The sequence below is a fragment of the Delphinus delphis genome, chromosome 14 (assembly GCF_949987515.2).
Source record: "Delphinus delphis chromosome 14, mDelDel1.2, whole genome shotgun sequence".
NCBI classification, from domain to species: Eukaryota; Metazoa; Chordata; class Mammalia; order Artiodactyla; family Delphinidae; genus Delphinus; species Delphinus delphis.
The window spans coordinates 66,772,157-66,799,932 of record NC_082696.1 but is presented as its reverse complement, the minus strand read 5'-3'; the positions used below and the strand labels follow the sequence as shown (position 1 = coordinate 66,799,932).

Sequence of the window (27,776 nt, the reverse complement as noted above, 5' to 3'; positions counted from 1 at the left end):
AGTCACTGGTTTTATTGAGCAGCTCAAACTAGTTCTGAAGGCAACTTTTAAAGAGGCACTGCAAATAGCTTTGGAGCAATTACAGCCTCCCACAATGCCTGTTAAGAGTACACTTTTTTTTTTGGCTGCACCGCACAGCTTGCAGGATCTTAGTTCCCTGACCAGGGATTGAACCCAGGCCCTGGGCAGTGAAAGCGCAGAGTCCTAACCACTGAACCTCCAGGGAATTCCCAGAGTACACATGTTAACGTACACATTTTTCTTTGTTAAAACTCAGGTTCACTAAATGCATTCACCTTTCATATACTTCTTTGCAAGTAATAAAACAATATAAGTTTTTCAGTACTTCAGCCTAGGTTTCTGAACAACGACGTCCAATTGTGTGAGGTCTGCCTGTTTACTGATTCTGCTCTATAAGAATGGGAGGTCTCGAAGGACCAGAAAGTTTATTCACAGCCCAAAAGAACAAAACGATTTCTTACTCTCCTGAAATAGGAAATTTTATGTTTTCATAGTCAAAATAATAAACAATTTTTGAAGGTTTTTTAAAAAAAGTAGTTGAGAATTTTGATGAAATTTATTTATTTCAGTAGAATAAAACTATAAGCAGCATGAAAATATAAAGTGCTACATAAAAGCCCCACGATACATAAAATCTGAAAGGTTTCATTGGTTTAAACAGTTGCAGGTGAAACAGACATTATTTATCTTTTCAAGCATATGCTACTTTAACCACCTTGATATGTGCTATGTCGGTCAAAGGAAAAGCCATGAGTTACCTAAATCTGAGGGTTGAAGGAGTCCTAAGCCTTTACCTACCAGATCACACGTCCGGTTTTGGCCTTCTGCTGTCAATAAGGGGTTAAACTGGGGCTTTAAAAATAATAGTTTTCTGAAGAGGCCCTTTATCGGGATGTAAGAATGGCTCCAAAGGCCAGTTTTGTTCATTAACCCCACAATGGGGGCCAGATCAACAACTTAAGGAGTTTCAGGTAGCAATATGAGCTGAAAGGGAAGAAGCAAAAGATATGCCACTTTCAGATACGTGTATCAGGTACTTAAAAAAAAACAAACAAAAAAAAACAGCACAAAGAAGGAGATGGCCTGGCTGTTGATGGGTGAAAGAAGAGAGGCAACTCAGATAGAGGAAGATCTGTAGAACGTGAAATCTTCTTGGCTTAATCAGTTTTAACGTATAGACACACCACGGAAACATGCAACGAGATCACATAGATCGAGGCTGGCTCAGTGTGATGGAGAGGAAGATTGTTCCTAGCACACGATTAACCTCAGGATAGGCTGAGAGAATGCGGATTTCCTTCTTCTCAGGTGATAACATTACCTGGTCTTCCCCCATGAGTCAGTGACCTCTTGCTAGGAGACCACTTACCACTGAACCAATATTTCTAATATTTTACATTCCAAACCAAGACTTCAGAATGTACTTTCTCATGGCAATAAAGGTACAAAATGGTAACCTATAATTTTCCTGACATACGAGGTCTTCATAAAGTCCTTGGGCCTTTTAGACTTTACCAACTTCAGCTGTAGATATAAGAGAAACTATCTGTAAACACTTTAAAAATGCCAATTTATTAAAATTTAAGAAAACTGTGTATTATATAGTAGTATACAATACGTTCTTATTTTAGATGCAGACATAACTGGCTATAAGATGAAAACAAATTGTGTCTGATAGTTCATAGAACCAAAATCCTATCAGAGCAGGAGTAAAAATTAAATTTGCCTTTAAAATCATTTTACAAATTGTTTCTATCTTGTCCATAATTTCAGTTAGTTAAAGCTACATAAGGACTTTATAAATACCATTCCCCTAAGTATTCAAGATACATTATGGACTAATGGATTTTGTCTAATGTGGCCTTGTCTAGAACCTAAACATGATTTACAACACTGAGTCGTAAAAAAACAAACAAAAAAAAACAACTTACAAATGCACTTTTAGAGCATAACCTATTTGAAAGCTGGGGACTGCCTGTATTTAAAAATTAAATCTTCATTAACAATACCCTCAAGAGTGCCCTCAACGCTGCTCTTGAACATGCTGAAGGTAACATTTTTCTGTGATTATATGTTCTCACCAGGCATTATTTATGATGATAAAATTATCTACTAGAGTCTGTGGAGCTAGCTAGCACTAAGTTATATACTGATTTATTGATCAATATATCAATAAATATATGGATATATATTGATATATTGATTTTGCACTGAAAATTATCTCTTGGGCTTTGATTAGGTGGGCAGTTCTAATTTCTATCACTGTTACATGGGCCCTGAGCTTTTATATTAAAATGGTACATGAAATATTTCAATATTATGATATTCCTGGAATAATTAAATTTATAGTGATTATAAAGCTAGGCATATAATACAACTCAAAAGATATACAATTCAAAGTACAGCAAACATTCCAATCTTAAGATCCTCCCCTTTAACTTGTGGAAGAAAATCAAGCAGTTTCCTGGCTTGGATCCTTCCTTCCTTAAATCAAAGCTCTACGGAGGGTTGTTTTCCTTCTTTCTTTTAAAATCTTGTGTGTGAACTGGAGAGAAGGGGATAACAGCATATCAAAGTGGTTACAAAGCATTATTCCCTCTTCAAGTAACATCCAATAATAATGATGTAATCTCATTTCCTCAGAAATGTTTGACCAAAATAGTTTACTTTCACCGAAGAATGTTTAGGACACAACGTCAGTCACAGAATGGGCAATTCCAGTATGTCTCATGTGAATACATTTTAAGCAAGCTATTTGAGGAGTTTTATTTTCCCTTTTTTTCCAACTCTTATCCCTATATCATTCTACATTAAGTAGAAACAGAGTACTCAATAAATGGTATTGAGTAACTAGTAATACTCATTGGAACTTAAAATACCATTTTTTATCCAAAAAGTTTAAAGGGCTATACAGAAAAGTATCACAAATTTACATAAAGAGAAGCTGAGGCATGAGAAACAACAATAAGTTATTTCCCTATAAAGCAGGTCATACAGAGAGACAAGGGACTTTGACTTCCAGTCCCTTATACTAAGCAGGACACAGTCTGAATGTCTAGCTCTATTTATACTGAATTATAAGGATCAAAAAAGGAATGAAGGGTAAATACAAAATAATCTTTTTGTAAACAATTCTTAGATTATACCCAATGCAGAATGTTTAATGAAGTAGATGAGTCACAGCTCTTAAGACACGAAACAATATTATAACTCAAAGTCAAATATGTACTCATTGGCCAGATATATCCGTCGGAATATAAGAGCTGCCAATGCCAAAGTCAAGATGACGATCAGTACAGCAGATCCGCCATGATCAGTGTGGTGGTCTCTTGGCGGCCGGCCCTGGGTCACAGCTGGTGAAGCAGACGACCTTCTCTGACCCTGCTGCCGGGCCCGGCGCTGTCGAGGGCTCATGGAGGTATCCTCAGCTACAGGTTGGGCAGGTTGTTGAAGGGACGCTGCTAAGGTGTTCTGGACTCCACACTATGAAATTTTAACACATTTTGTTTGAAACTGGCAAAGAACACTTGTATACGTACATACAGGCTCTTCAACAGCACGAGGAATCTCCGAGCGCTAAATATGACTAAGGGCAAAACTACCAAGAATTCTCTGAATGCTGAGATTGGTACTTCACCCCCCGGAATAAGCCAGCAACACAATTTATTCTGAGTGCTCACCAGGTAGAGGAGGGATTTACCAGCAACAAATAAGACAAGGACAGAGTTTGCCCATATTCTCCATAGATCGCTTTGTACTCTCCTCCAGCAGCAATTCAAACAGTATCTGCTAGGCATCTGGGTACCTCCCTTCTTTCAGGAGAGTCAAGGAGGGAAGCAATTTGATTCCCACTTCTACATAAAAATTTGCTATATTCTAAAGGGCAACTCGCAACAGTGTTCTTCCCCCAGTGTTATCTTATTACATCAACAATCACAGAACATAGGAAATAATTTCAAACCATATGTTCTTCATAATAATATTGTTATAAAAAATAGATGTGGTTTTCAAACCAGGCTTATCATTTCTCACAATCCCTGTCAACTGAATTGAACACAAGTCTAGAAGAACTGTTTACTGTGTGTTTGAACTGTGTTATTCTATGAACGTAAGGCATGAACTCTTGTCAAGAGTGCCCTGGGTATGTGCTGAGAAACACGTGGAGGTGGTTAGGGGAGACTCAGTGTATCCCCCTGAAAAGCACTGGATGTCAACTGCTTTCCATCGTTTCAATGAACGCTTGGTCAAAGCATAAACACAATGTGGTACCCAGTGATTCAAAATCGTCAATGTGTTCTATAGACAAGAAAGCTCTACAAAATATGAATTCCACTTTATTTATATAGATACCTTAACTCTACCTCTAATAACCCAACAGTCTTTCTTATATTGAAAACAACTTTATGCTGATTATAATAGTGTCAAGACACATTCTTTCAAATAAAAAATAAGAATGTATGTTTTATTCAGAATAACTTTTTAAATTGAGTAATTACAAAAAAAGTATTGAATGAAAATACTTTTCATGATAGAAATTTTCAATATTTAGGAAAAAAAGGAATCTAATAATGTAATTCAAATACCTTTTTTTTTTAAAGGTAAGAGAATAAGCTTTGTCCTGGCAACAACTGTAAACATAGGGAAAAACTGCTGATCTAAGTTACCTGCAGAAGAAATTACATTTTAATTCTGACTGCACCCCAACATTAAAAGATTTAAATAATCTGAGTTTCTAAAAACTATCCTTTGGAAGCACTCACATGTAGTGACCCATAACCCAGAGGCAGAAAGGAACTACCCACTCTGAGTTAAAACTAAAAGTGCCGATGCTGAGTTAGAGGGGCATGAACTTGGACTTCCATACTCCAGGGCTCAGGAGCAAGGTGCTCACTGAAGAGCAGATACACAAAGCTGTTACATTTTATGATGTCTAATGTTGCCGCACTGTGTCATGTAATGACTTATTACAACATTCCGCGGGAAATCTCCCATTCTTCCAGCCATTCAGCCAAGCAGACAAAAGTGCCTGATAGAGCAAAAGTACTCAGGGCTTACAGGGAAATGGGTTCTTAAGGAAAATAAAAGAACAAGCTGGTAGTATCAATTCAGAAACTAGCATAAGAGACTGACTCATCCTAAAGCTTTGATTTTATACATGTTGTTTTTTCCATTAGTTTGAGGGGAGAACACTATCCTGCCCATATACCTGACTAAAACAGGGAGTCTTATCATTACTAGGCTGGCTTCGCCACTTCATAGATGTGTGACCCTAAGCAAGTCATTTAACCTAAGACTCAGCTCCCTCTCCTGTACAAGGATACGATCCAGTTCAGTAGGTGAGAAGATTAAACAGGATAATGATATAAAGTGCTTAGGATACACAATTGCTTATTAAATGTTAGTCATTATTAATATTACTATCGATATATCCCTTTGAAGGCTCCAGATTTAGGTAACAAAAAAAGTCACGACTTTATTTAGGACTGCTTTTCAGAACTTTATTTAGGGCTGCTTTTCAGAACTTTATTAGTATGATTATTTGGAGTTGAAGGACTAATTGGACTAAATTTTGGTGGTTCACATTGAACTGCAGATGGAGAATCAAGTGGGCCTTAGTATTTTCAAAATGCCAGAGGTTTGGTGGTAGGACTTTTAAATCTCTGCTGTTTGCCTAAACTTGTTCAAACACACATATCACAGAATGAAGACTTAAGTCATAACAGTTTCCATTTCCTTCATTAAGATGAAGTGATATTTCTGGGAACGTAAAAGTATGTGATGTTTATATTTAATTAAATTACATTTAAATATATATAAAAAAATCACAGTCACAGATAAGTCCCTTGTTATATATAAAAGCTTTTCTATAGTAACCTAGAATAGCATCTGGGAGGGAGTTTTGTGTTTGCTTTTTAACAAAAAATGAAATGGCTTATTCAGAACCTCAATCCCTGGGAAGAAGAAAAATGTCTGATAGACTGGAAAAACATAAATCGACCATCAGTATTGTTCCCATTTCTACATAGCTAAAAAATCTGCATCAAATAAACAGATGGCCTGATGTTATCTGCTGTATTTAGACGTTGGGCAATCTCTCGCCCCCTCAAGGCTAAAAAAACATACCTTATCTGGGATTTGATGTATAACATCTCAGTGAATTTATATTACACTTGCATGTAAAGCAGCTATCCCCAGCCAAAATGAGGTTTCAGTTACTTCCACAGTGATCAAATTATATAATCACACTCTGAGATAATCTGTATGTAAATGTAGTTAGGAGCTAGATTTGCAACTGTATGCAATTTTATTGTTTTAACCAGAATTGGTATCAATTACCTATACCTACGAAAAAGAGTTCTGCTTTATGTACTTTAAAATCTAAATGGGTGGTGATCATTTTGTAATGTATAGAAATATCAAATCACCATGCTGTGCACCAAACTAACGTAGTGTTGTAGGTGAGTTAAACTTCCAAAACAAACAAACTCATAGAAAAAGAGATCCGACTTGGGGTTACCAGAGACATGGGCCTGGGGGTAGGGGAAATGGATGAAGGTACAAATTGCCAGTTATAAGATAAATAAGTACTAGGGATGTCATGTACAATACCATTAATAGAATGAGCGCTGCTCTTTGTTATGCATGAAAGTTGTTAAGAGAGGAAATCCTAAGAGTTCTCATCACAAGGAAGAAATATTTTTTTCTTTTTTCATTTATTTTGTATCTCTGAGATATTGGATGTTCACTAAACTTATTGTGGTAATCATTTCATGGTGTATGTAAGTCAGATCACTATGCTGCACCCCTTTAAACTTATACAGTACTGTATGTCAATTATATTGCAATAAAACTGGAAGAAAAAATGAGAAAAAAAATCAAAATGGAAAAGACTACTGCAATAACAAAACTACTGTTTGTGCAATCTAATTTACTAAACTTCTTGACTTCTTTATCTGTATTCCTAGTATTTTTTTAGTATTTTTTTAAAGTGCCAATCCTAAGATTCATTTATTCAACCAACAAATACCGATTGACCATCTACTATATACAAGGCACTATGCCAAGCACTAGGGATATCGTGCAGTAGAAAGACAGCCCTGATCCTCAGGGAGCCTACATTCTGGGAAGGGAGATAGACAATAAATAACTAATTATAAAATAAATTACAACTGGAATAAGTATAATTGGAATATGCAACAGGAGACTTGACATAGATTTAAAATAGACTAAAGACAGATTTAAATACATCACAAGTATTAGGAGACTGTCCTTATAGGTGAAAAATGATTACTACCCTCCTCCTCTCTGGAATAGGATGGTTCTATTTAAAAAAAAAACTATGATATAAAAAAAAATTAGAGGGCTTCCCTGGTGGCGCAGTGGTTAAGAATCCGCCTGCCAATGCAGAGGACACGGGTTTGAGCCCTGGTCCAGGAAGATCCCACATGCCGCAAAGCAACTAAGCCCGTGTGCCACAACTACTAAGCCTGCGCTCTAGAGCCTGCGAGCCACAACTACTAAGCCTACGTGCCACAACTACTGAAGCCTGCATGCCTAGAGCCTGTGCTCCACAGCAAGAGAAGCCACTGCAATGAGAAGCCCTCACACCGAAACGACGAGTAGCCCCCGCTTGCCGCAACAAAGAGTAGCCCCCGCTCGCTGCAACTAGAGAAAGCCCGCGCACAGCAACGGAAGACCCAACGCAGCCAATAAATAAATAACGATTAGAATTCTAAAGGTGAAAAGTAATCTGAATTTTTTTTTTTTTTTTTTTGCGGTACGCGGGCCTCTCACTGTCGTGGCCTCTCCCGTCGCGGAGCACAGGCTCCGGACGCGCAGGCTCAGCGGCCATGGCTCACGGGCCCAGCCGCTCCGGGGCATGTGGGATCCTCCCAGACCAGGGCACGAACCCGCACCCCCTGCATTGGCAGGCAGACTCTCAACCACTGCGCCACCAGGGAAGCCCTGAATTTTTTTTAAATACTGCAGCCTAAAACATTTACTGACTAAAATTAATTCACTATATTTCTCTGTAATTCATGAAATTACATAGGCAACACATAAAAATGATTTAACTCTTAGCATGCACTTTTTTCTTATACTTCCATCTCCAGTCCTCCAAAAACTTCCTTTAGAGTACCCTCTCCCCTGCTTTCTCCAATCCACTTCTTTCTGCCCATCTCACTCTCTGAATGGGAGAAGATCACTCAGTCCCACTTTATAATAAGTATTCCTGAGTAAAAGGAAAATCTGTATTTGCCCAGCTTCTATTTCAATTTTCCTGACCCTTTAAAATCCTCTATAAACTGGACAGGGGGGAAAGATGTGGCTACTCAACCAAACAATCTGTTACGAAAAAGACAGTTCCTCTCTTATATATAGGAAGGAGGGACTTCCCTGGTGGTGCAGTGGTTAAGAATCCGCCTGCCAACACAGGGGACACGGGTTCGAGCCCTGCTCCAGGAAGATCCCACATGCTGCAGAGCAACTAAGCCCATGTGCCACAACTACTGAGCCCGCGCTCTAGAGCCCGTGAGCCACAACTACTGAGCCCGTGTGCCACAACTACTGAAGCCCACATGCCTAGAGCCCATGCTCCACAACAAGAGAAACCCGTACACCGCAAGGAAGAGTAGTGCCTGCTCACCACAACTAGAGAAAGCCCATGCACAGCAATGAAGACCCAATGCAGCCAAAAATAAATAAATAAATTTATTAAAAAATTTAAAAAAAGAAAGGAAAGTCAGTGTTTTCCGCCATAATCTTAATTATTTAGCAACAGTCCAGTCACAGTTTCTTAATCAGTCTCTCCAATGACCAAAGCCCACTAATGTTTAGACAATAGGTCAGGGCACAACTAATAAGACCCACAGCATCCGTGTAATCTTTCATTCAATAATTATTTATTAGACACTTACTATGTACAAGGGAGCACCGTCCAACAGAACTTTCTGAGATGATAATGTTCCGTATCTATGCTGTCTAATACAGTAGCCACTAGCCACATGTGGCTCTTGAATACTTGAAATGTAGCCAGTGTGACTAAGGAACTGAATTTTTAATTTAGTTTCATTCTGAATAAGGTAAATACAAATTTAGATAGTCACATGTGGCTAGTGGCTACCGTACTGGACAGAGATGGTCTAAGGCAAATCTTTGACTCCAGGCCTTTAAGTCACTGCCTTAATGCCTTTAAGTCAGTGCCTTAATGCAGCTTAACAAACCTTCCAGAGATAGAGTGCCTATTTAGAAAGCAGCTAATGTATGTATATTTTGTTTCATTCAGAGTCTAGCACTATATTGAAACTAACTTTTCAGAAAAGTCATAGAATTCTGGAAGGACAATAGGACCTAAAATTTGTTTAGTCCAGCCCCATTTAACAAAAAAGAAGGCTCAGAAGATATGAATAACTTGCTTAAGATACTATAATTTGGGCTTTCCTGGTGGCGCAGTGGTTGAGAGTCCGCCTGCCGATGCAGGGAACACGGGTTCGTGCCCCGGTTCGGGAAGATCCCACATGCCGCGGAGCGGCTGGGCCTGTGAGCCATGGCCGCTGAGCCTGCGTGTCCGGAGCCTGTTGCTCCGCAACGGGAGAGGCCACAACAGTGAGAGGCCCGCGTACCGCAAACAACAACAACAACAACAAAAAAAACCAAGATACTATAATTCACTAGAGGGAGAGCTAGGCTAGAACCCAACTGTTAGGAGGACCAAAATATTCAGATATTTCATCTAGATATCGCCTCTTCTACTGCAAATAATGACAGTGGTATAGATATAGATATAGATATAGATATAGATATAGATATAAAAGACAAGAGCCATACCGATGTACTTGCCGTAGCACCCTGGAATGTTGTAGGTATATCATCCTGTAAATCGTTTAGTGAAAAAGAGTGGTTTAAGTCCGACTCAGTGATAGTCTTTCCAGATGAATTGACTTCTGCCTACAAAAAAAAGATACACCCAAGAGCAGTGTCACAAGAGGAGATGTACAGAATAACCCACAACCTACTAAGTCCTCTCCTGGATTTATTTTAATTAGTACTTTAATATCAACTAGTCAGTTAAGCTCTGAGCATTCATTCGTGTCCAATACTGTGCTAGATATTTTAGGAAGAGTAGACAATACCCATTCTCAAGGAGCCGTTACTTGGTGAGGAACAAAACTAACACTTCTGGTTCACGATCCACTCCAAAAAGCTCTAAAAACTAAAGATTTTTGTAGTTTTCAGGCAAAGTCTGACATGTGAGGCTATGAACAGTCTTGATCGCACATTACTGTAAATATTCCCAGGTTTGCTGATGAGATATTAATAGATTTGATTATGGGGTGCTGCCCTAGATCCCACTATGGATGTTAGTATAGGTTTAATATTCCTAAAATCTGAAATTCTGATGTACAAAAGACATCTGGCCCTAAGATTTTCAGAGAAGTAATGTTAAGCACAATAGGAATCCTCAGAAGGAAGAAAATAACCAACATTTATTAACCACCTCCTCTTCCAGGCACTGCAGTAAAACAGAAGGGAAAATTTCTCCCAAGAACTGGACACGGGAGGATATACAAGATGTAGAGAGGGGAGAAAAGGGAAGAGGCAGCATGTTGCTTAAGGCAGGTTGACTTTTTTTGATGGAGCTAAAAATTAAATTCCGGAAGGAATTATATGCAGAGCAAAAGGATGAGAGACATGTCAAAATATTAATAACAGCTATTTCTTGGCGATGGGATTATGCATGATTGTTATTTTCTTCTTATTGTTTATCTATATTTTCTATAATAATAGTTTAAAATTTATTAAGCACCAGAGACAGTTCTAAATGCAATACATTTAAATGAGCATCAACTCAATTCTCATAAGAATCCTACAAGTACCATTATTATTCACAGATGAGAAAAAGGTACAATGTAAGTAATATGCCTGATGTCCTACTAACAATAAGCAGCAAAGCTGAGATTTGAACCCTGGCACAGTATACCAGAGTCTAGGTTTTAACCATTACTATGCTATAATAATAATGCTGCTTCTGTGAATATATATTATTAGTTTTATAATGAGAAAAAATTATTTGTAAAAATCTCAGTGAGACAGAACTACATTGCTTTACTTTCTGTCCAAAAGTTGGCAATAAACAAAAGGGCTACAGAATTAGAATTTATTTACAAATTTAGAGTACCTTGAAACTGATTTGTCTAGCCAGTTCCTTGGCTTCTTGGTCAGCCTGACTTGAATCGCTTCCAGATTTTAAAGGCAACAGGACATCCTTCATGGCAAAGCCACATCCCTCACAACAGAAATCTTGTGATCTGGTAAGAAGTAATTTTTTGATGGGTATAAATCAAATACTTGAAAGTTAATCCAAGACAGTCAAATACTGAATGATTAAATTTAAAAGATCACTCAACAATTCCGTATCACACTCATCTACATGCAAATTAGACAATTTTGGCAATAATTATAGTTCTGAGACAAATACACAAGTTAAACTGTTTTTTAAAAAAACCCATGTCAATTATACCTCAATTTTAACAATCTGAAATTTAAAAACAACACAAACTAGGGCTTAGATTTCATTTTTTTTCCTAACATACTGCCTAAATAAAGTAAGCTTTAGATCTGTAAGACAAAACATATAAATTGTTTAACTACACTGTCCTCAAGATCACACATAACAAGCCTATGTTAAGTCTATGTAAAAAGTTCATTTTAAAGCTCAAATCGGGAATTCCCTGGCAGTCCAGTGGTTAAGACTTGGCACTTTCACTGCTGTGGGCCCGGGTTTGATCCCTGGTAGGGGAACTAAGATCCCACAAGCCGTGCGGTGCAACCAAATAAAAACAAATTTTTTTTAATAAAATAAAATAGAATTTACAGACATTTCCAAGGAAAAACTCACAAACCCTACTCATCAAAATAGTAGTACAACTTGAAAGATCAGAGAACTTGTGGAAAATCCAGACACTGAAATTCATCATTCATTATAATAAGTAGAGGCTCAAAATAAGCCTGCTAACTAGACTATTTCCTAATATTAATTTGTTTCTGTATGTTTTTATTTTCTTCTTTGTATGACTGGAAGTAAATGTGTATAATATGCAGAAATATATATTGTTACATTGCTGAACTTTTAAAAAAACTACTTTGTCCTACTTCTAGTTCAACAAAATAAGAGTCTTAGATCTTGAAGAATATACTATTTATAACTTCATGTAGACAAAATATATGTAAAAGTTGTGTTAATTTAGTGGTTTTTTGGGGGTTTTTTGCGGTACGCAGGCCTCTCACTGTTGTGGCCTCTCCCGTTGCGGAGCACAGGCTCCGGACGCGCAGGCTCAGCAGCCATGGCTCACGGGCCCAGCCGCTGCGCAGCATGTGGGATCTTCCTGGACCGGGGCACGAACCCGTGTCCCCTGCATCGGCAGGCAGACTCTCAACCACTGTGCCACCAGGGAAGCCCTAATTTAGTGTTTATTGATGAATGTTTTTTGTTTCAATAGGAGTAGCATTGCTGTCCATATCCTTTGAGAATCAGTTGTATCCAAATTATTTACCTTAAAATGTGTTCACTTTTAACTGAGAAGTCAGATGAAGTTTAAAGGAGAAAGTTTATTTTTAATATATTACTATTAGTTTATCCACAAGGACAGTATGCTACCATGGTTGAATGCAAAATCATGTTTTAGAAAGCCTGTATCACAGAAGAACCTAGAATATATAGAGTGAGACGTCTAAACAAAAAGTTCTTTGGTTTTTTTTTTTTACCTTGTACATGAAATGAACTGGATGGAAGTATCAAGATAGAAAGTCGACATAGGAAATCAAAACAAATGCTATGTACTCCAAGTACATATTATAGTTTGTGAATAGTAGCTGCAAGGTATATACCAAACTTGGGAATAAGGTTTAAAAAGAAAAGTTGCTGATAAAACAGGGAGTCTATCAAATCTTCCCGAGGCTAAAGTCTATCTGATTTAACAAACATCTATGGAGGGCCAATTCTGGGCTGTGCTAGGGTAAGATATACTATAATTTAATTAACATAGTAGGTCTGAAAGGTGGTAGGCAGCAAAGTCCAGAACAGGACAATGATCAAAATCAAGAATTAGGGCTTCCCTGGTGGCGCGGTGGTTGGGAGTCCGCCTGCCAATGCAGGGGACGTGGGTTCATGCCCCGGTCCGGGAAGATCCCACATGACGCGGAGGATCCCACATGCCGCGGAGCGGCTGGGCCCGTGCGCCATGGCCACTGAGCCTGCGCTACCGGAGCCTGTGCTCCACAACGGGAGAGGCCACAACAGTGAGAGGCCTACGTACCGCAAAAAAAAAAAAAAAAATCAAGAATTAGTTTTAGCACTACTCAAAGGAGAGGCTACTCTGAATCTAATGACTAATCTGGGTTATACAGACAGAATGTACTTGAAAAAAACCAAGAAGGCAATACCACTGGGAAACTACAACTTGATAAAGAAAATCTTTGCTTTATTCCAGATCATTTAATGAGCACTTGCTACGTGGCAGATGCTACAGATACAAAGATGATAAAATGGATTCCCTCCCTGCCTTCAAGGAGTTTTTAAACTTTTTTGGAAAGCTACATACATATCATTACTCTGGCTCTTTTCCATCTGTAAAACTGCCCAAGTGGAGATAAATGACCAGTACTATCTTCTAGAAGGTATCGCTCATTGTAGGTTGATATTATCAACTACTTTTTAAAACTAGATAGCATGAAACAAATTCTTTAGAGTCTGGTCGCCCCTGGGGAAATTGATACAACTGAATTTCTGAAATAGCAAAACTAAGACTAGATCCTGTAGAACCAAGGTGAGTCACAAAGAGACAGAGCCTATCTCCTAGTAGCCATTATCCAGAACAGTATTCAGATCGTAACAAATAAGGAAAGGCAAAACTTACTTTTTCGCAAGGGTTCTTCTTTCCTCAGGTGTGTAATCTAGAGAACCTATGGCTCCCTCTCCTTTTGTTGGCATAAACCCAATGATGGCTAATAATGCTGTTCTTACTGAAATAAAAAGTAAACATCAATCTAAGTTGCTCTGTAAAAGGAACTGGGTTTACTCTGGAAAGAGAAAAAGAAAAGACTCATAGGGTTTCACTGAAGAGGTACAAGTAGGGGATTGTATTAAAATGATGCAAAAATCTAGACAAGGAAAATAATTTTATTATTTATTCAATAATATCAAATCAGTTATCCAAAACAGCTTCAACCTCAGGAGAGTATTATACATTATTATTATGAATTGACTAAAGTTATATAAGATTTATATTCGCTTTAAATACTCACTACTCCATGAAGGCTGCCAGGTTTCAGGATGATGTCCCGAGATGCTCAAACAGATTTTCTTGCCTACTTCAAATCGTCCATTAGCCTTAGGAATAAATAAGGTATTTTAAAAGTTATACATGTGTGTGTTTAATGTTTTATACTTTAAAGTATAAATATATTTTATACATAAAGAACTTTTAAAGATAATTTTTTAGAGAATTTTAAAAGGATGGAACCTCCAAGGGGATACAGATTTTTGTCCTCTTACAGATACTCCACAAATATTTGCTGGATTCTGAATGAATAATAAAAGCTGTTTTTAGAAGTTGTAGCAGCTTTGTGAAACTGAGTTGCACAAGTGACACCTAAATAACTGACATATAAAGATGTCCTGATATCCTCCTCTGTGTCTAGTATGGTGCTAGACTCTGGGAAGGATCTAAAAGAGAAGAAACTAGATACTGGGGAGGAAGGCTCTGAGATGGGAGTGATTCTCAGAAGGATGATGCAATTTCATACAGGAACACAGAAGTGAAAGACGAGAGAGAATGATTTCAGTTTTGTCTTGGCAGAAGAGCTACTGATGATGTCCGGCAGGCAGGGAGAAATACAGACATGCTGGCATCAGAAGAAGATAATACATTTCTGGTACCTGACTTTCACAGAGGTGATCGTTGAAACCATTTCATAGAAATAAGAGAAAACAGCTGTAGTCTGAACTCGTAGACTATCCATACTGAGGGGAAGGATAGGAAAAAGAGGCATGAAGTTAGAATATAAGTTCCACGTGGGCAGAGAATTTGACTTATTCTCTGCCACACCCACAGGGTGCATGACACGTGTTTAATAAATATTTGTTGAATGAAGGCTGGAGAAGACTTTTCAAAGAGAGGAAGTGAATCAGAAAGAGTAAGTACTGAAAACCAGTACACATGACGATATCATCGGTGAACAGCTGCTGCCCCACTGGCCCCCACCAGTTTCCCCACGCACCAGCCCTCCCTTCAGACCACCTGGCTCTCCCCACGACCTAGCAACTAAAAGAAGGGAAGGGCCCCTCCAGGGCCTCCTGCTCCAGCCCTACTGCCAGCATTAACAATTCTCAACAACACCTAGTGTTTAGGAAGCAGCTTCTATATGCCAGGAACTTTACAGTGTGATTATATTTACCATACACATCCCTTTTGACAAATGAGAAAACTGAATTTCAAAGAGCTTATGTAACCTACCCGTGGTGTAATGGAAACCGCACTGGCCAGAATCCAGGGCTATTGGTTCTAAAACTAATGCTCTTTCCACTACACCAAACACTATAGGTAAAAGCAACATTAATTTGGTGATAATGAATATCTTTTCTTTTAGCATTTGCTAACCCCAGGTGTATCAGATGTTTAACTTAAACTTAGATGGAATAGGATGAAGACTGAGAAGAGGTGGTGAGATTTCTCAAACTGGTCTCTGAGACTGGTGTCTTAAGCCTGTTTAAACAGGGTGCTATGTGTGGGAACCAGAACACAACAGGTTAAACTAGAGTTAGCATGCCTTGAAGGTTATCAGAAGAGAAAAATAAGACTGCAGCTTAAAGTGGTAGCAGAGATATGGGAAGGTTTTTGTGTTTTATTTTTGCTTCTTTCAAGGTTAGGGGATAATTAAACACACATAAATGAAAGGAAATGAAGGAAGAAAAGCTTAACACTTAAGAGAGGAATTTACTGATGGAATACTGTCCCAGGAAACCAAAGAGAAAACTGGATCAACAGCTTTCCTTTACATGGAGATAAAATATGTGAAGATGGAGAGAAATTCTAAGATATAAATAAATAGTAATAACATAGCTAACATTTATTGAGGACTGTGTCAGTTCTTATTCTAAGAGCTGCACGTAAAGATGAGGAAACTCAAGAACAAAGCGTAAGAAATGTGAGAAACTGAAGGAGATAACGTGATTAAGAGGTACAATAACAGTAACTACCCTTTATTCAGTACTTACCATGTGCCAGCCTAGCACTTTGCATACAATTCACTGAATCCTAACAACCACACTATGGCAATTAGTATCATGAGTACTTCTCAGATGCTTCAACTTCCTAGGAATTTTTTTCCAGAAAAAAATACAGCCCAAGGTCTGGTCTCCAAAAGCAAAGTTATAATAATAATGGTCCACTTTATTTCTTAATGAAAATGAGTATGCATACACACTTTACAGCCACCAGGAAGAGTTACACCAGAAGCATTCCAAAAAGTCAAGAATTCTTACCGTTAGGAGAATAATGCTTGGTGGTTTCATGGGATACTCTGGTGGCAGTACTATTCGTCCATGATAAACTCCTCCATCAAAATCTGAATCTGGGGGCCCTCTAACTGTGAAGTGCCACTCAAAAAGGTTATCCTGAACAAAAACAACAACCAACAAGGAATCAAGAACATTAAAAAGTTGGATTTTTTTTATCAGTGAGTATTAGAAACATGGGTGCGAAAAATTAACGTTTTATAATACTGCTAGAACAGTTTCTAATGCACACAATGTCTCAAGTATAAAAGTTATAAATAAAAGCTATTAAATCTAGTTTTCATGTCCCATAAGAGCTAAAATGTTTTTAAACAAATGCATTTTAAAACATCTGAGCATTGTTATATATTCAAAAATAAGATTATAGATTTACATATTTCCTATTACTTTAGCTCCATTTATTTTCTCTGAAAATCTCTTCTGGAGCCCTGAAGTTTTAACCTGGACTAATTGCTTTCTTGACACATTCCAAAATTCGTCACTTGAGTGTCTTCTAGGTTTACTGGAATCTCAATCTTCCTCTGTATTTATTTGTTGTTGTTTGTTTTTTTAGTTTTTGCATTATTTTGATGTGGTTTACTGTCAACTATGTGCCTCTGAAAGGAACACAAGGAAGAAAGTTTGTGTTCTGGTATGTCTGAAAAGATATTTATTCTGAGTTCATGCCTGATTGTTTTCTGGACAGAGATTTAATTAATTAATTAGTTAAAAAATCATTTGATCTAAAAAAAGATTATAGACTTAATTAAACTGTAAATTAATCCTTATATCCTAATTAGTGATAATTATTATTTATATAATCAAATAATTTACTATAAATTTAGATTGTTTTAGCAAACCTTTAAAAATTATCCCTCATAGATGCCTAAAAGCTCTTTAGTAAGGGGTCAGTAATATTAACACATAGGCTGTAAACATCATCTTACAGTTAACCACGTACTTCATAGTTTGCAAAATGCTTGCACATATTATCACATCTTATTCTCACTATTACCATGAAAACCAGATTGGGCACATTTAAATACCCTCCTTTCACGGATGGGAAGACTGAAGAGAGGTAGAGATGTTCATACAAAAAGCCCAAACTAGCTGTAGAGACCCTTCAAGGGGCTAAGTCTTCCACCTGTAGAGTCTGGAGTTCTTTCCACTTTCCCTCCTGAGGGAAGACCTAAAATTAATTTAGTATCTGAGGCCCACTTTATAGAGACCAGAAATCTGCTTCTTCTAAAATGTCTGATTCTGAATGGCTAATAGAAATACTCAGTGTACACCTGAAACTAACACATTATAAATTAACTATACTTCAATTTTTTTTAATGGTTAAAAAAAAGTAAAAAAAAAAACAAAAAACTCAGGAACTATAGGGAATAAAATATATCAATAAAGCATATCAAACACATCTGTAATGACTCAAAGCAATGAAAAAATAATTTTAAGAAACTTATTTAAAATATTAAAGTATTAAAATACATATGTAGAAGACAGAGATAGAAACTAACCTCTAAAGGCTGTGCATGATAATGATCTGTTGGATCTTTCAATTCTGCTGCTTCTTTCATTAAACGTTTAACGGCTAAAATAAAATTCACAAGATAGAGACATTTAAAATTTACTTTTCTAAGTGATTAGCACAGATTTACAAACCTAATGAAAAAGTTCCTACTTCAACAAAAAATGTGTAGAGGACTTGTTCAACAGAGCATATCATTTAATTATGGGATAACAGTAATAATGGTGGGGAGGAAATGGTAGCTAGGCACTAGAAGAGTTACACGTTAAATTATATATAGGGAAGTCTCATAAAGTCACTATTTTTATTTAGTAAGTACTTATATATACTTCCTATATGGTAGCACTCAAATATTAATTCATGTAATCCTCAAAACAACTCTATGAGATAGGTGCGATTTTTAACCCCATTTTCCAGATGAAGAAACTGAGACATGGAGAAATTATATAACACGTCCAAGGTCACACAGCTGATAAATGACAGAGCTAGGATTCCAACACAGGCAGTCCAACTCTACCTTGTTAAAATATTTAACAAAAACGTGGCCTCTGGAACTCATGCTCATGAACAGTAAACCCCTATATCCTCAACCTCGTGGGACTTTCTACCCACTATCTTGCATTAACTTAATGGCATTGTCCCCAGAGGTCAATGAATCTCTATAGCCCTAGCTGAATTCCTTTTTGAAATGATTCTTCGGCTTAATTAAAACCTCCAATCCACTGACGCCATAACATTCTTCACCCCACCTATACCTATATTCACTTCCCTCTTCATCCACACTTTTGGCTCTTAGGAGTTCCTCTTTCATGTTCCCCTGACAAAATTTAATTCTAACTGAGCCAACTCAACCATCTTCTTTTTCTTTTTAATATTTATTTTATTTATGGCTTGTTTTTTTTTTTGTCTGTGTCGGGTCTTAGTGGCCACACACAGGCTCTTCGTTGTGGCGCACGGGCTCCAGGGCATGTGGGCTCTGTAGTTTGCCACGCGCGGACTCTCGTTGAGACGGAGCTCAGTAGTTGTGGCCCACGGGCTTAGCTGCCCCGCCGGCTGTGGCATCTTAGTTGCCCGACCAGGGATCAAACCCGTGTCCCCTGAATTGGAAGGAGGATTCTTTACCACTGCACTACCAGGGAAGTCCCCCAACCATCTTTTTATCTGGAGTCTATACCCAAACAGCTGAGTATTACTGAAGGGGGTTTAAAAAGTCAGAGACGGGCACATTGATGCCATTATAGAGTTATTAACAACAATCTCCACTGGGACACAATGCCACCCTGTGTTCCTACATTTCTCCAGGAAGCCTCCACCCAACCCCCTCCAACTTGGACTATCTCACACCTATTTACTCTCAATTCTCTTCCGCCTCTTTCAGTTCATGGCACAGACTTTTAGCCCCGTGATCAATGACTATTAATAGCTTATGACAGTTTACAATCCTATGTGTATCTGTACCCTCTTTCCTCCCCTATTGGTTCACAAAGGTCAATCCTTTGATTCCAGCCCCCTCGCCCTCAAGCTTTAGGTGCTAAAAAAATGTCAGGATACTGGTGTAGGATGCAGGAGAGCAAAGCCACGGAAACACCAGATGGCCCAAGGCTCTACAAAACTCTGCTTGAGAACCAACGGACACAGTTCAATACATGCTATGAGAGAGGTGTGCACCAGGTGGGCACCTAACCTGAGAGCAGACAGAAGAGAAAAGGGGTCAGGTACTGACATCCAAAAGAAAGACAGTAGGAATTACCCAGCTCGGTATGAATAAGCAGAGGAAACAATAAAAGTAAATTTGTGGTGGCACAGGTTGGAACGTTACGGGTAGAGGTTAACTGAGAAGCAACTCTCACACACTACAACCAAACAGTTCGGTATGTGTCAGGACTTTTTGCATAAAATTTCATTTTAATCAAGGGTTCCTAAGCTGGAAAAAAACTCTAAAGTCACTACCCTATTCCATAACTATTAATATTCTTTTCCATCTCTGACGCAGAGAATTTGTTCATCTGATCAGCAAATATTCATTAAGTTCATACTAGATGCTATAGCTACAACCAAAATAAAATATAGCGTCTGTTATCAAGGAGCTTATAGGCTGGGGGGAGGAGTCAATACAAATCAGCATGATAAATGAATGCTATATTAGAAACACGCATATATATACTGAGACACGATCTCCCGCCAAGTTCCAGACACTAACTAGGCTTTGTTCAATTCTTCGCACACAGTTCACCTTCTCTCTACTTCAGACCTTCCTTCCTACATAGCAATTCCTCAGCTTGCACTGCTGTTCCTCCTCCCTTCCCCCACTTCATCATTGAGTCTGGCTCCCACCAGACCTTTATGAAATTTACTCAGGAAGGTCTCCCTGACACCTTCCTTTGTCCACTCTCAGAGGAGCGACTAGAGATTTCCATTTGGACAAATAAAAATCCTTGAGGAGTCCTGGCAGGAGAGTGGAGCGCAGGAATGCTCTCTAAGTTATTTCGTTTGGAAACCACTGCCCTGGATACTGGCTTGAGTCCCCTTGCTCTAAGTCCTCTTAACACCCTGTAATTTTTCTTTCATAAAGTTCATCTCACTTGTGATTAACACCTGTCCTTCCTGCTCAACAACATTTACTTCACTGCAGGCTCCTCAAGGCTTAGCACACAGTAAGCACTCAAATATTAGCTGAAATGAATTTTACTATCTTCCCCCCAACAAAACTCTTTCCAAGGATCTGATTAAAATGCAGTGGTTTTGGGGACTTTCCTGGAGATCCAGTGGTTAGGACTCCGTGCTTCCACTGCAGGGGGCACGGCTTCAGGGAGCTAAGATCCTGCAAGCCGCACAGCGTGGTCAAAAAAAAAAAAGCAGGGGGCTTCCCTGGTAGCGCAGTGGTTGAGAGTCCGCCTGCCGATGCAGGGGACACGCGTTCGTGCCCCAGTCCGGGAGGATCCCACATGCCGCGGAGCAGCTGGGCCCGTGAGCAATGGCCGCTGAGCCTGCACGTCCGGAGCCTGTGCTCCGCAACGGGAGAGGCCACGACAGCGAGAGGCCCGCGTACCGCAAAAAAAAAAAAAAAAAAAAAAAAAAGCAGTGGTTCTCAAATTTATTTGATAATGAGATAAAATCCTTTGTTCAAAGAAAAGTTTAAGGAGAACCTCAATAGGTAAAACATAACAGCAGAGCCAGCATGGAAGGGCCTTCAGACTATTTATCCCCATCTGCGCATTCTACCTAAGGGGCCCACGGAAAAAGAACTGAAAGCCCCTGTTTTAGAGCCGTGTAAAAATATCACTAGGAATATAATTAGATATAAATAAAATCATGGAAGTTGTTATGAAGTTAATTAGTTTAACTTGATTACTGCTGTCAGCAATCAAAGATGCCAGGAAGACTGTTTTTCCTTTATCCCTCATCAGCAGGCTGCAAAATGATTAAGCAGAAGAGGTCAGATTTTATGCCATTCCATAACATTACCACATTTTCTCTGCCTCTTCGTCACTCAGCTCAGTTCAACAGAGGAAAATAAACACCCAACGGATATTAAGAGAGATGTATGAAAGGGTCGGAATTGCTACAGGAAAGAATTTAAAGGAACAATCATTGGCTCAACCACTACACAAGTTGATTTTATTAGTCCACGGGCCACACAGGCACATACCATGTGAGAAACAAAGTACAAAGCCAAACAGAACATAAGATTTTTCTAGTGTTTTTATAATCTATTTTTTCTGAAACAACATATACTATGAACACCTTCGTGAAAAAGAACGTGGACTCTGGAATTAGACCTGCATTAAAATTCTGGCTCTGGGGACTTCCCTGGTGGCACAGTGGTTAAGAATCCACCTGCCAATGCAGGGGACACAGGTTCAACCCCTGGTCTGGGAAGATCCCACATGCCGCAGTGCAACTAAGCCCGTGCGCCACAACTACTGAGCCTGTGCTCTAGAGCCCGCAAGCCACAACTACTGAGCCCGCGCTCTAGAGCCTGCAAGCCACAACTACTGAGCCCACGTGCCACAACTACCAAAGCCTGTGCACCTAGAGCCCGTGCTCCACAAGAGAAGCCACGACAATGAGAAGCCTGCGTGCTGCAACTAGAGAAAGCCCACACGTAGCAATGAAGACCCAATGCAGCCAAAAATAAATAAATAAATAAATTTTAAAAAATATGGCTGTGATATTTTGTAGCTCTAAATCCTTGAACAAGTCACTTATAATCTTATTCTGCCTCAATGTTCATATCTGTCAAATGAAAGTCAATAATTTTGTCACATAATTCTTTCCTTTTCACCCCTTCCTCTTTCCCAGGTCAGAAATGGACTGAGATTTAAGGCCCTCTCAATGATTCTCCCTGGTTCAAATCCAGGCCATAAGCATATGTAGTTGGCCACATGGCATGGCTCCCTAGCTCCCCAAAAGAAATATCACTGCTATGGAATAGTCAAGATTCAAAGTACCACCTGGAAACTAGGGCTAGAGCATAGTCTGCCTCTCCTGATACTCCATCTCTTGCTACCACATGGATAGTGAGGAAACTTCTTCCACTCCAGCTCCTCTCTTATCTCTTTGCAAGGTTATCAGTGGAACTCTCCAACCATGGTAAGACAAGATGTGCCAGGAAAGAGAAGGAGGGTGGGGAGCGCCTGCATGCCTGCCCTCATTCTTCCTTTTCATGGAGGCCACATGATCACTCTGGATCCAAACTCTAGGCTCTAAGGGCCTCCCATTAGCGCTCTTCACATGCCCAGGTAGCTCACTGGGCTTTGAGACAAAGCTCCAGCTAAAGGGGTCTTTTACAGGTCACTGTCTCTCATGCATCTGTCTCTCTTGGAAAGTATCAATGAATATCTTGATATCATCCATCTCCAGGTTATCGAGGATGTGAATCCAACGTCATGCTCCCCAACCACATCTTCCTGCTCCCATAGTGAAGGCACTTAAGCAAATACTTAAGGACTCATGTTTCTGCCCACAAAGACCCTGCAAAGGTATCCATTCAATTTAAAGAATATCTGAGCCATGGAGATAGAAGAATGACTAAGACCTGCTTCTTGTCTTCAAAAAGCTTGTAGTGAGAGAGAAAGACATGAAAACAATTACAACACAAATATTGACCAAGTATGCACAAATATAGGGACTATCTTAGTCTGCCTATGGGAGCTGGACAAGGCAGAACCTTAAAGAAGCTTGAAGAATTAATAAGAAGTTCAAATGGATAAAAGGGAAGGCATTCCAAGCAGAGGTTCCAACAGGGACCAAGGCATATAGGTGAGAAGAGCTGCTCCATCTGGAGAATCACTCAGGCAAAATGGGTAGATGGTAAAAATGCAAAGGAGCACAGGAGTGATAGGAGACGAGGCTGGTGAGGAGGGTAAGCTAAACAGTTTACTTTGAACTTAATCCACAGCTATCAGGAAGCTACTGAAATGTTTTCAATTTGAGGAGTGACCTAATCAGTTTTTGTTTTGTTTTAATTGATCTGGTGACAACAGCGAAGGATTAGATATATGTGACTGTGTGTATTGGCACCTGTGTGAAAATGCATGCATTTGTGTGTGTTTCAGGGTAGAGCGTGGAGTAAAGGAGTAGACCAAGAGATCAAAGACGACGCCAGTGGATTCCTGGGTGGCTGTCAAACCCTGGGTTAGGAATATTAGGGTGAGGGGCAAGTTTGGGGGAGGAGAGAAAACTGATTAGTTTGGTTTTGGGTTTTTATACCTAGGAGAGATTTTTTTGTCTGTGGGAAATTCGGGTAAAGATGTTAAATCACCAGTAAGTTCTATGTATCTACAGCCTAGGAGAAGGGTTTAAATTGGACATTAAAGCTTGAGAATGATTAGTGTGAAGGGGCAGTAGACAGCTGGGCATGGATAGAATAACTGCTAGGTTTCTGATGGAGGTAGTAGGTGCCTTTACACCAATCTCTTACATGCCTGCCAATCACCTGCTGAACGCAACCCATAGGGCTCTTCCAAAGAAATCTGCCACAGGAGGTTCATTACACATACGTCTCCCTACTTCGTACTCTGATATCCTGCGACTTTGGCCAGAACGGACCCAAAAAGAGATCAGGGAGTCTGATGCAGAGGCAAGTACTGATACGCTAGCCAGAGGCTTATGAAGTGGTTTCACACAGAGCTCTGCACACAGCCAGATGTCCATTCCAGAAAGACTGTAAAAAAATATGTTTTCCATTGTAAAGCAATTATACTCCAATAAAGATGTTAAAAAAAAAATGTTTTCCCATCTATAAAATGAACAAATTTACTATCCATATGCTAACACACTGGCCTTTAACCAGTTATTTGTACTGTCTTAACTTAATTGTCCCATCCATACCGCTAAGACAACTCCACATCAGATAGAGAGAAAAAGTGTTATATCTCTTACATTGTGCAGTGTTTTTAAACACGTCCTTTCACACATGCATTACCCTACGAAATATTACAAGACAATAAAACAAAGGAAGGAAACATTTTCACTATGCCTCCTGCACTTATTCAATAAGTCCCATATCTCATCTAATTTACCTTTTCCATGAACTCTAAATAATCTGTACAATGACCAAAAAAGGTTTTAAAATTTTTTTTCATTTTTAGAACAGCAGCACTACCTTTGAGGAAATGAAACCAAAAAGAGGAAGCAATTTATTACACAGTAGAAACATGTCTACCCAAGTTCGGCCAGATGACAAGTAGGTCATATAGTATAGAAACATACAACATTCTGGAGAATTTTAAATGCTTACCACAATCTCAGGTATGATAACCTAACAAAACTGAGCAAGGTCCTCTGACAACAATCTCTTGGGACCCACCAATCCTCCATTCCAAATTGCACTATTGTACAACTGTACATTTTCATTATTCTCTGGACATCCCACTAAGTACCTCAGCTGTCTCAAGGAACTTGATACCATGTGACCAAGGAGTCACCCTACATTTTACCCACAGAGTTTATTAAAATCTAGCACAATCTTAACAATCTAGTCATTCTACCATCTAATCTTAAAACTAAGCTTTTCTTTCCCTCTTTCTCTTTGATCTTTTTTTTTTTTTTCCTGGTGTTCTTAGGAGATGGGCTGGGGGCAGGGATTGTGAATCCACTGAAATTGAATCCTATAAATGTATTTCTTGGAGAGCCCATGGCCTTTGCCAGATTTTATTAAAAGTCTTTGCCTCCCCAAATGTTATGACCAATTCTGTAAACTTAGTTACCTAAGAACGTGTCTTAGCCTGACAGCACTCTGGTTAACAAAGCTCTGTTCAATCAGTATCCTCAGGCTTTTCTGGATTCTTTGTACGTTTTTAAGTTATTTTAAAAAATCAAGGATCCACAATTAGCTCTTTCCACGAGCATGCTAATCTTGCTGATTTTTACTGAGAAATTGCTTCTTTGGAAGGAAAAAAAGAACTAGCAAGCGTTGGTCAAACTATCACTAACATCCTAGGATTATCATTTAGAGCTAAAGTGTGGAGCTTCTCCCTCCTAACAAATTTATCAAGGTACAGATCGAATACCATTTATAGAACACAAAGATTCGTTTCAAGCCTGTCTTAATCTGAGAGAGCCGCTTACTTTTCGTGCATCTTTATGATACATCAGAAAAGAATCTGAGGCTAGGATCGTTTGGCTGCTTCTGTGAATGAAGCACGGGCATTAAATACAGAAAGAGAAGTTTCTATGACTGAACACAGACATACATCATACTAGTCAGTATGGCAAAAATCATGGTTAGCTCTAAAGTACACGGCTCAACTAGTTTTCGTAGCTTTTTGGTTAGCTGGTATGGTCCAGAACATTTCCTTTATGTCTGTAATTCTATTCGCCCCAAATGCTGCAAACAGAACGTTTAAACTAAATCCTCAAATGCGAGTGGGTCAAGCAGCTAATAAAAGTCCGGTGGCGGTGACGGAGAAGGGCTAACGACGGTGTTCAAGGCGCAGGTAGGGCGAGGGGCTGATGATCACTATTACCCAGAGCCATCACCTTTACACCTGTGCTCGGGGATGAGTTGATAACCCAGCTCTACGCGACGAAAATGAGGGCAGGGCAGTCGCGGTGCTGAGGGGAGTCCCCAGGTTTGGTGCCCGCTCGGCAGCCCTGCTGCGCGGCCTGCACCAGCCCGGCAGGCGGCGGGCTCGCGTAGAGCGCGAAACCGGGAGCGGGGCCGCGAGCGGCGGCCGACGCGAGGGGACGACGGCGCGGGGCCCTGGAGTACGGGGTCACTCCTCCCTCCCGCCCACAGTGCGGCACCGCGCCCATCCTGCAGCCCCGCTCACCCGGACTCTTCAGATTGTAGCGGGTCTCCATGGCGGGTCGCTGTCCCGGCTCCGGCCTCCCGGCTCGCCGCCGCCGATGCCGCCACCTCTCCGCACCGCTGCCGCCCGGGTCTCAGCGTGGCTCGGACCGACCGGACCTGGCCCAGGAACCTCCGGGGACGCCGCCCAGCCCTGGCCAGGACTGCAGGCGGGGCGGGAGGGCACGGGCGAGGCGCGGGCTCCGCAGTGGCGCGGGCTCCGCTGTAGCGCCGCCTCCTCCGCTGCTCCCCCGCCTCCCTGAGGGCTGGGCAGGCGCCGGCGCCGGCCCGGGTGTCGCTGAAGCGGGGGCCCGTGCTGGAGGTCAGCGTCCTCGTCTGGCCGCGGGTCCAACGCTGCCGCGGTCGCCCTGCCTGCGTCACCCGCCCTCTCCCCGGTTTTGTGAAGTTGTCCTGACGTGGCAGTCGCTTCGTGGCGGGAGGGCGGCGCGGCCGTGGGCCACTTCGCCGGCCCCGGGAAGCCCGCTGCGAGATCTGAAAGAGCGAGCAGCGCCCAGGTCGTCTTCCTCTCACCCAGGGTCGCCCGGAGGCCGACCTTCCGCCGGGCCCATCCGACGTCCCCAGGCGCTCGCGGAGCTCCCCGCGGAGCGGCGCGGCAGGAAACGCCCCGGCCCTGCTCGCGGCGGGCTGGGTCCGGGCCCGGGCCCTCGACACCGGGTTCAGAGCCGCCCCGGCCCGGCGCCCGCGTGCACCGGCGCCTGCCAAGTGCTTTGTTTTTAGACCAATAGTTGTTTTGGGGTGGAAACAGTTAAATCGGGAAGATAAAATCCAGTGATAAGGGATTGAGTAGGGCTTTATAAGGATTCTTTTTCAAACAAATGTGTTTAGGTGCAAGGCACTTAAGCATTTGGGGAGATTAAAAAAAAGGAATTGAATCGGGGAAAGCATACAAATATGAAAGGTATATCCTTAAAGAACACACTTTAGGCTTCATTGCGGAAAGAGTGGGATTGAGAAAAAGAGGACAGGACTGGGGCTTTTGAAGACTTATAACAGGAGCAAAGACTTAGGAAGAGGGGAGATTGGGATGGTGAGGAGGATGAAGAGGGAAGGAAAGACGTCTAGGTGGGATGAAGAGGGTTAATCAGGTTGGGCAAGTTTCATTTTGGTATGTAAAAGTAGAAAACTTTCTTTTTGAAAGGCAGCAGAATATGCCACCTCAAAATATGCCTCTTTGGCATAAGGATTATTTTGAGCTGATTATTTTTGAGAAAGAGCAGGCTCAAGAGAATCTCTGAAAACAGAGTAGAAATTACCATTTTCTAGGCGAAATTTACGTTTGTTAGCATCTCCCTCTCTCTAAAGAGAAGGAAGGTTGACTCTAAATCACAAGAGAGTCTCAATGGAGAAGGCAGTGA

The 27,776-nt window shown here is 40.4% G+C and overlaps 1 protein-coding gene across 1 annotated transcript; it reads right to left on the bottom strand.

The window, feature by feature from the left end:
• UBE2J1 (ubiquitin conjugating enzyme E2 J1) lies at positions 1–26,935 on the bottom strand. The gene is made up of 8 exons (XM_060030236.1): positions 26,384–26,935; positions 18,097–18,170; positions 16,565–16,696; positions 14,326–14,410; positions 13,938–14,043; positions 11,201–11,330; positions 9,850–9,969; positions 1–3,504 (listed from the first exon to the last, which is right to left on the bottom strand). The coding sequence occupies exons 1-8, from the start codon at positions 26,412–26,414 to the stop codon at positions 3,226–3,228; spliced, it is 957 nt and encodes a 318-aa protein (XP_059886219.1). The 5' UTR covers positions 26,415–26,935; the 3' UTR covers positions 1–3,225.
• Between the last annotated feature and the right edge of the window lie 841 nt (positions 26,936–27,776).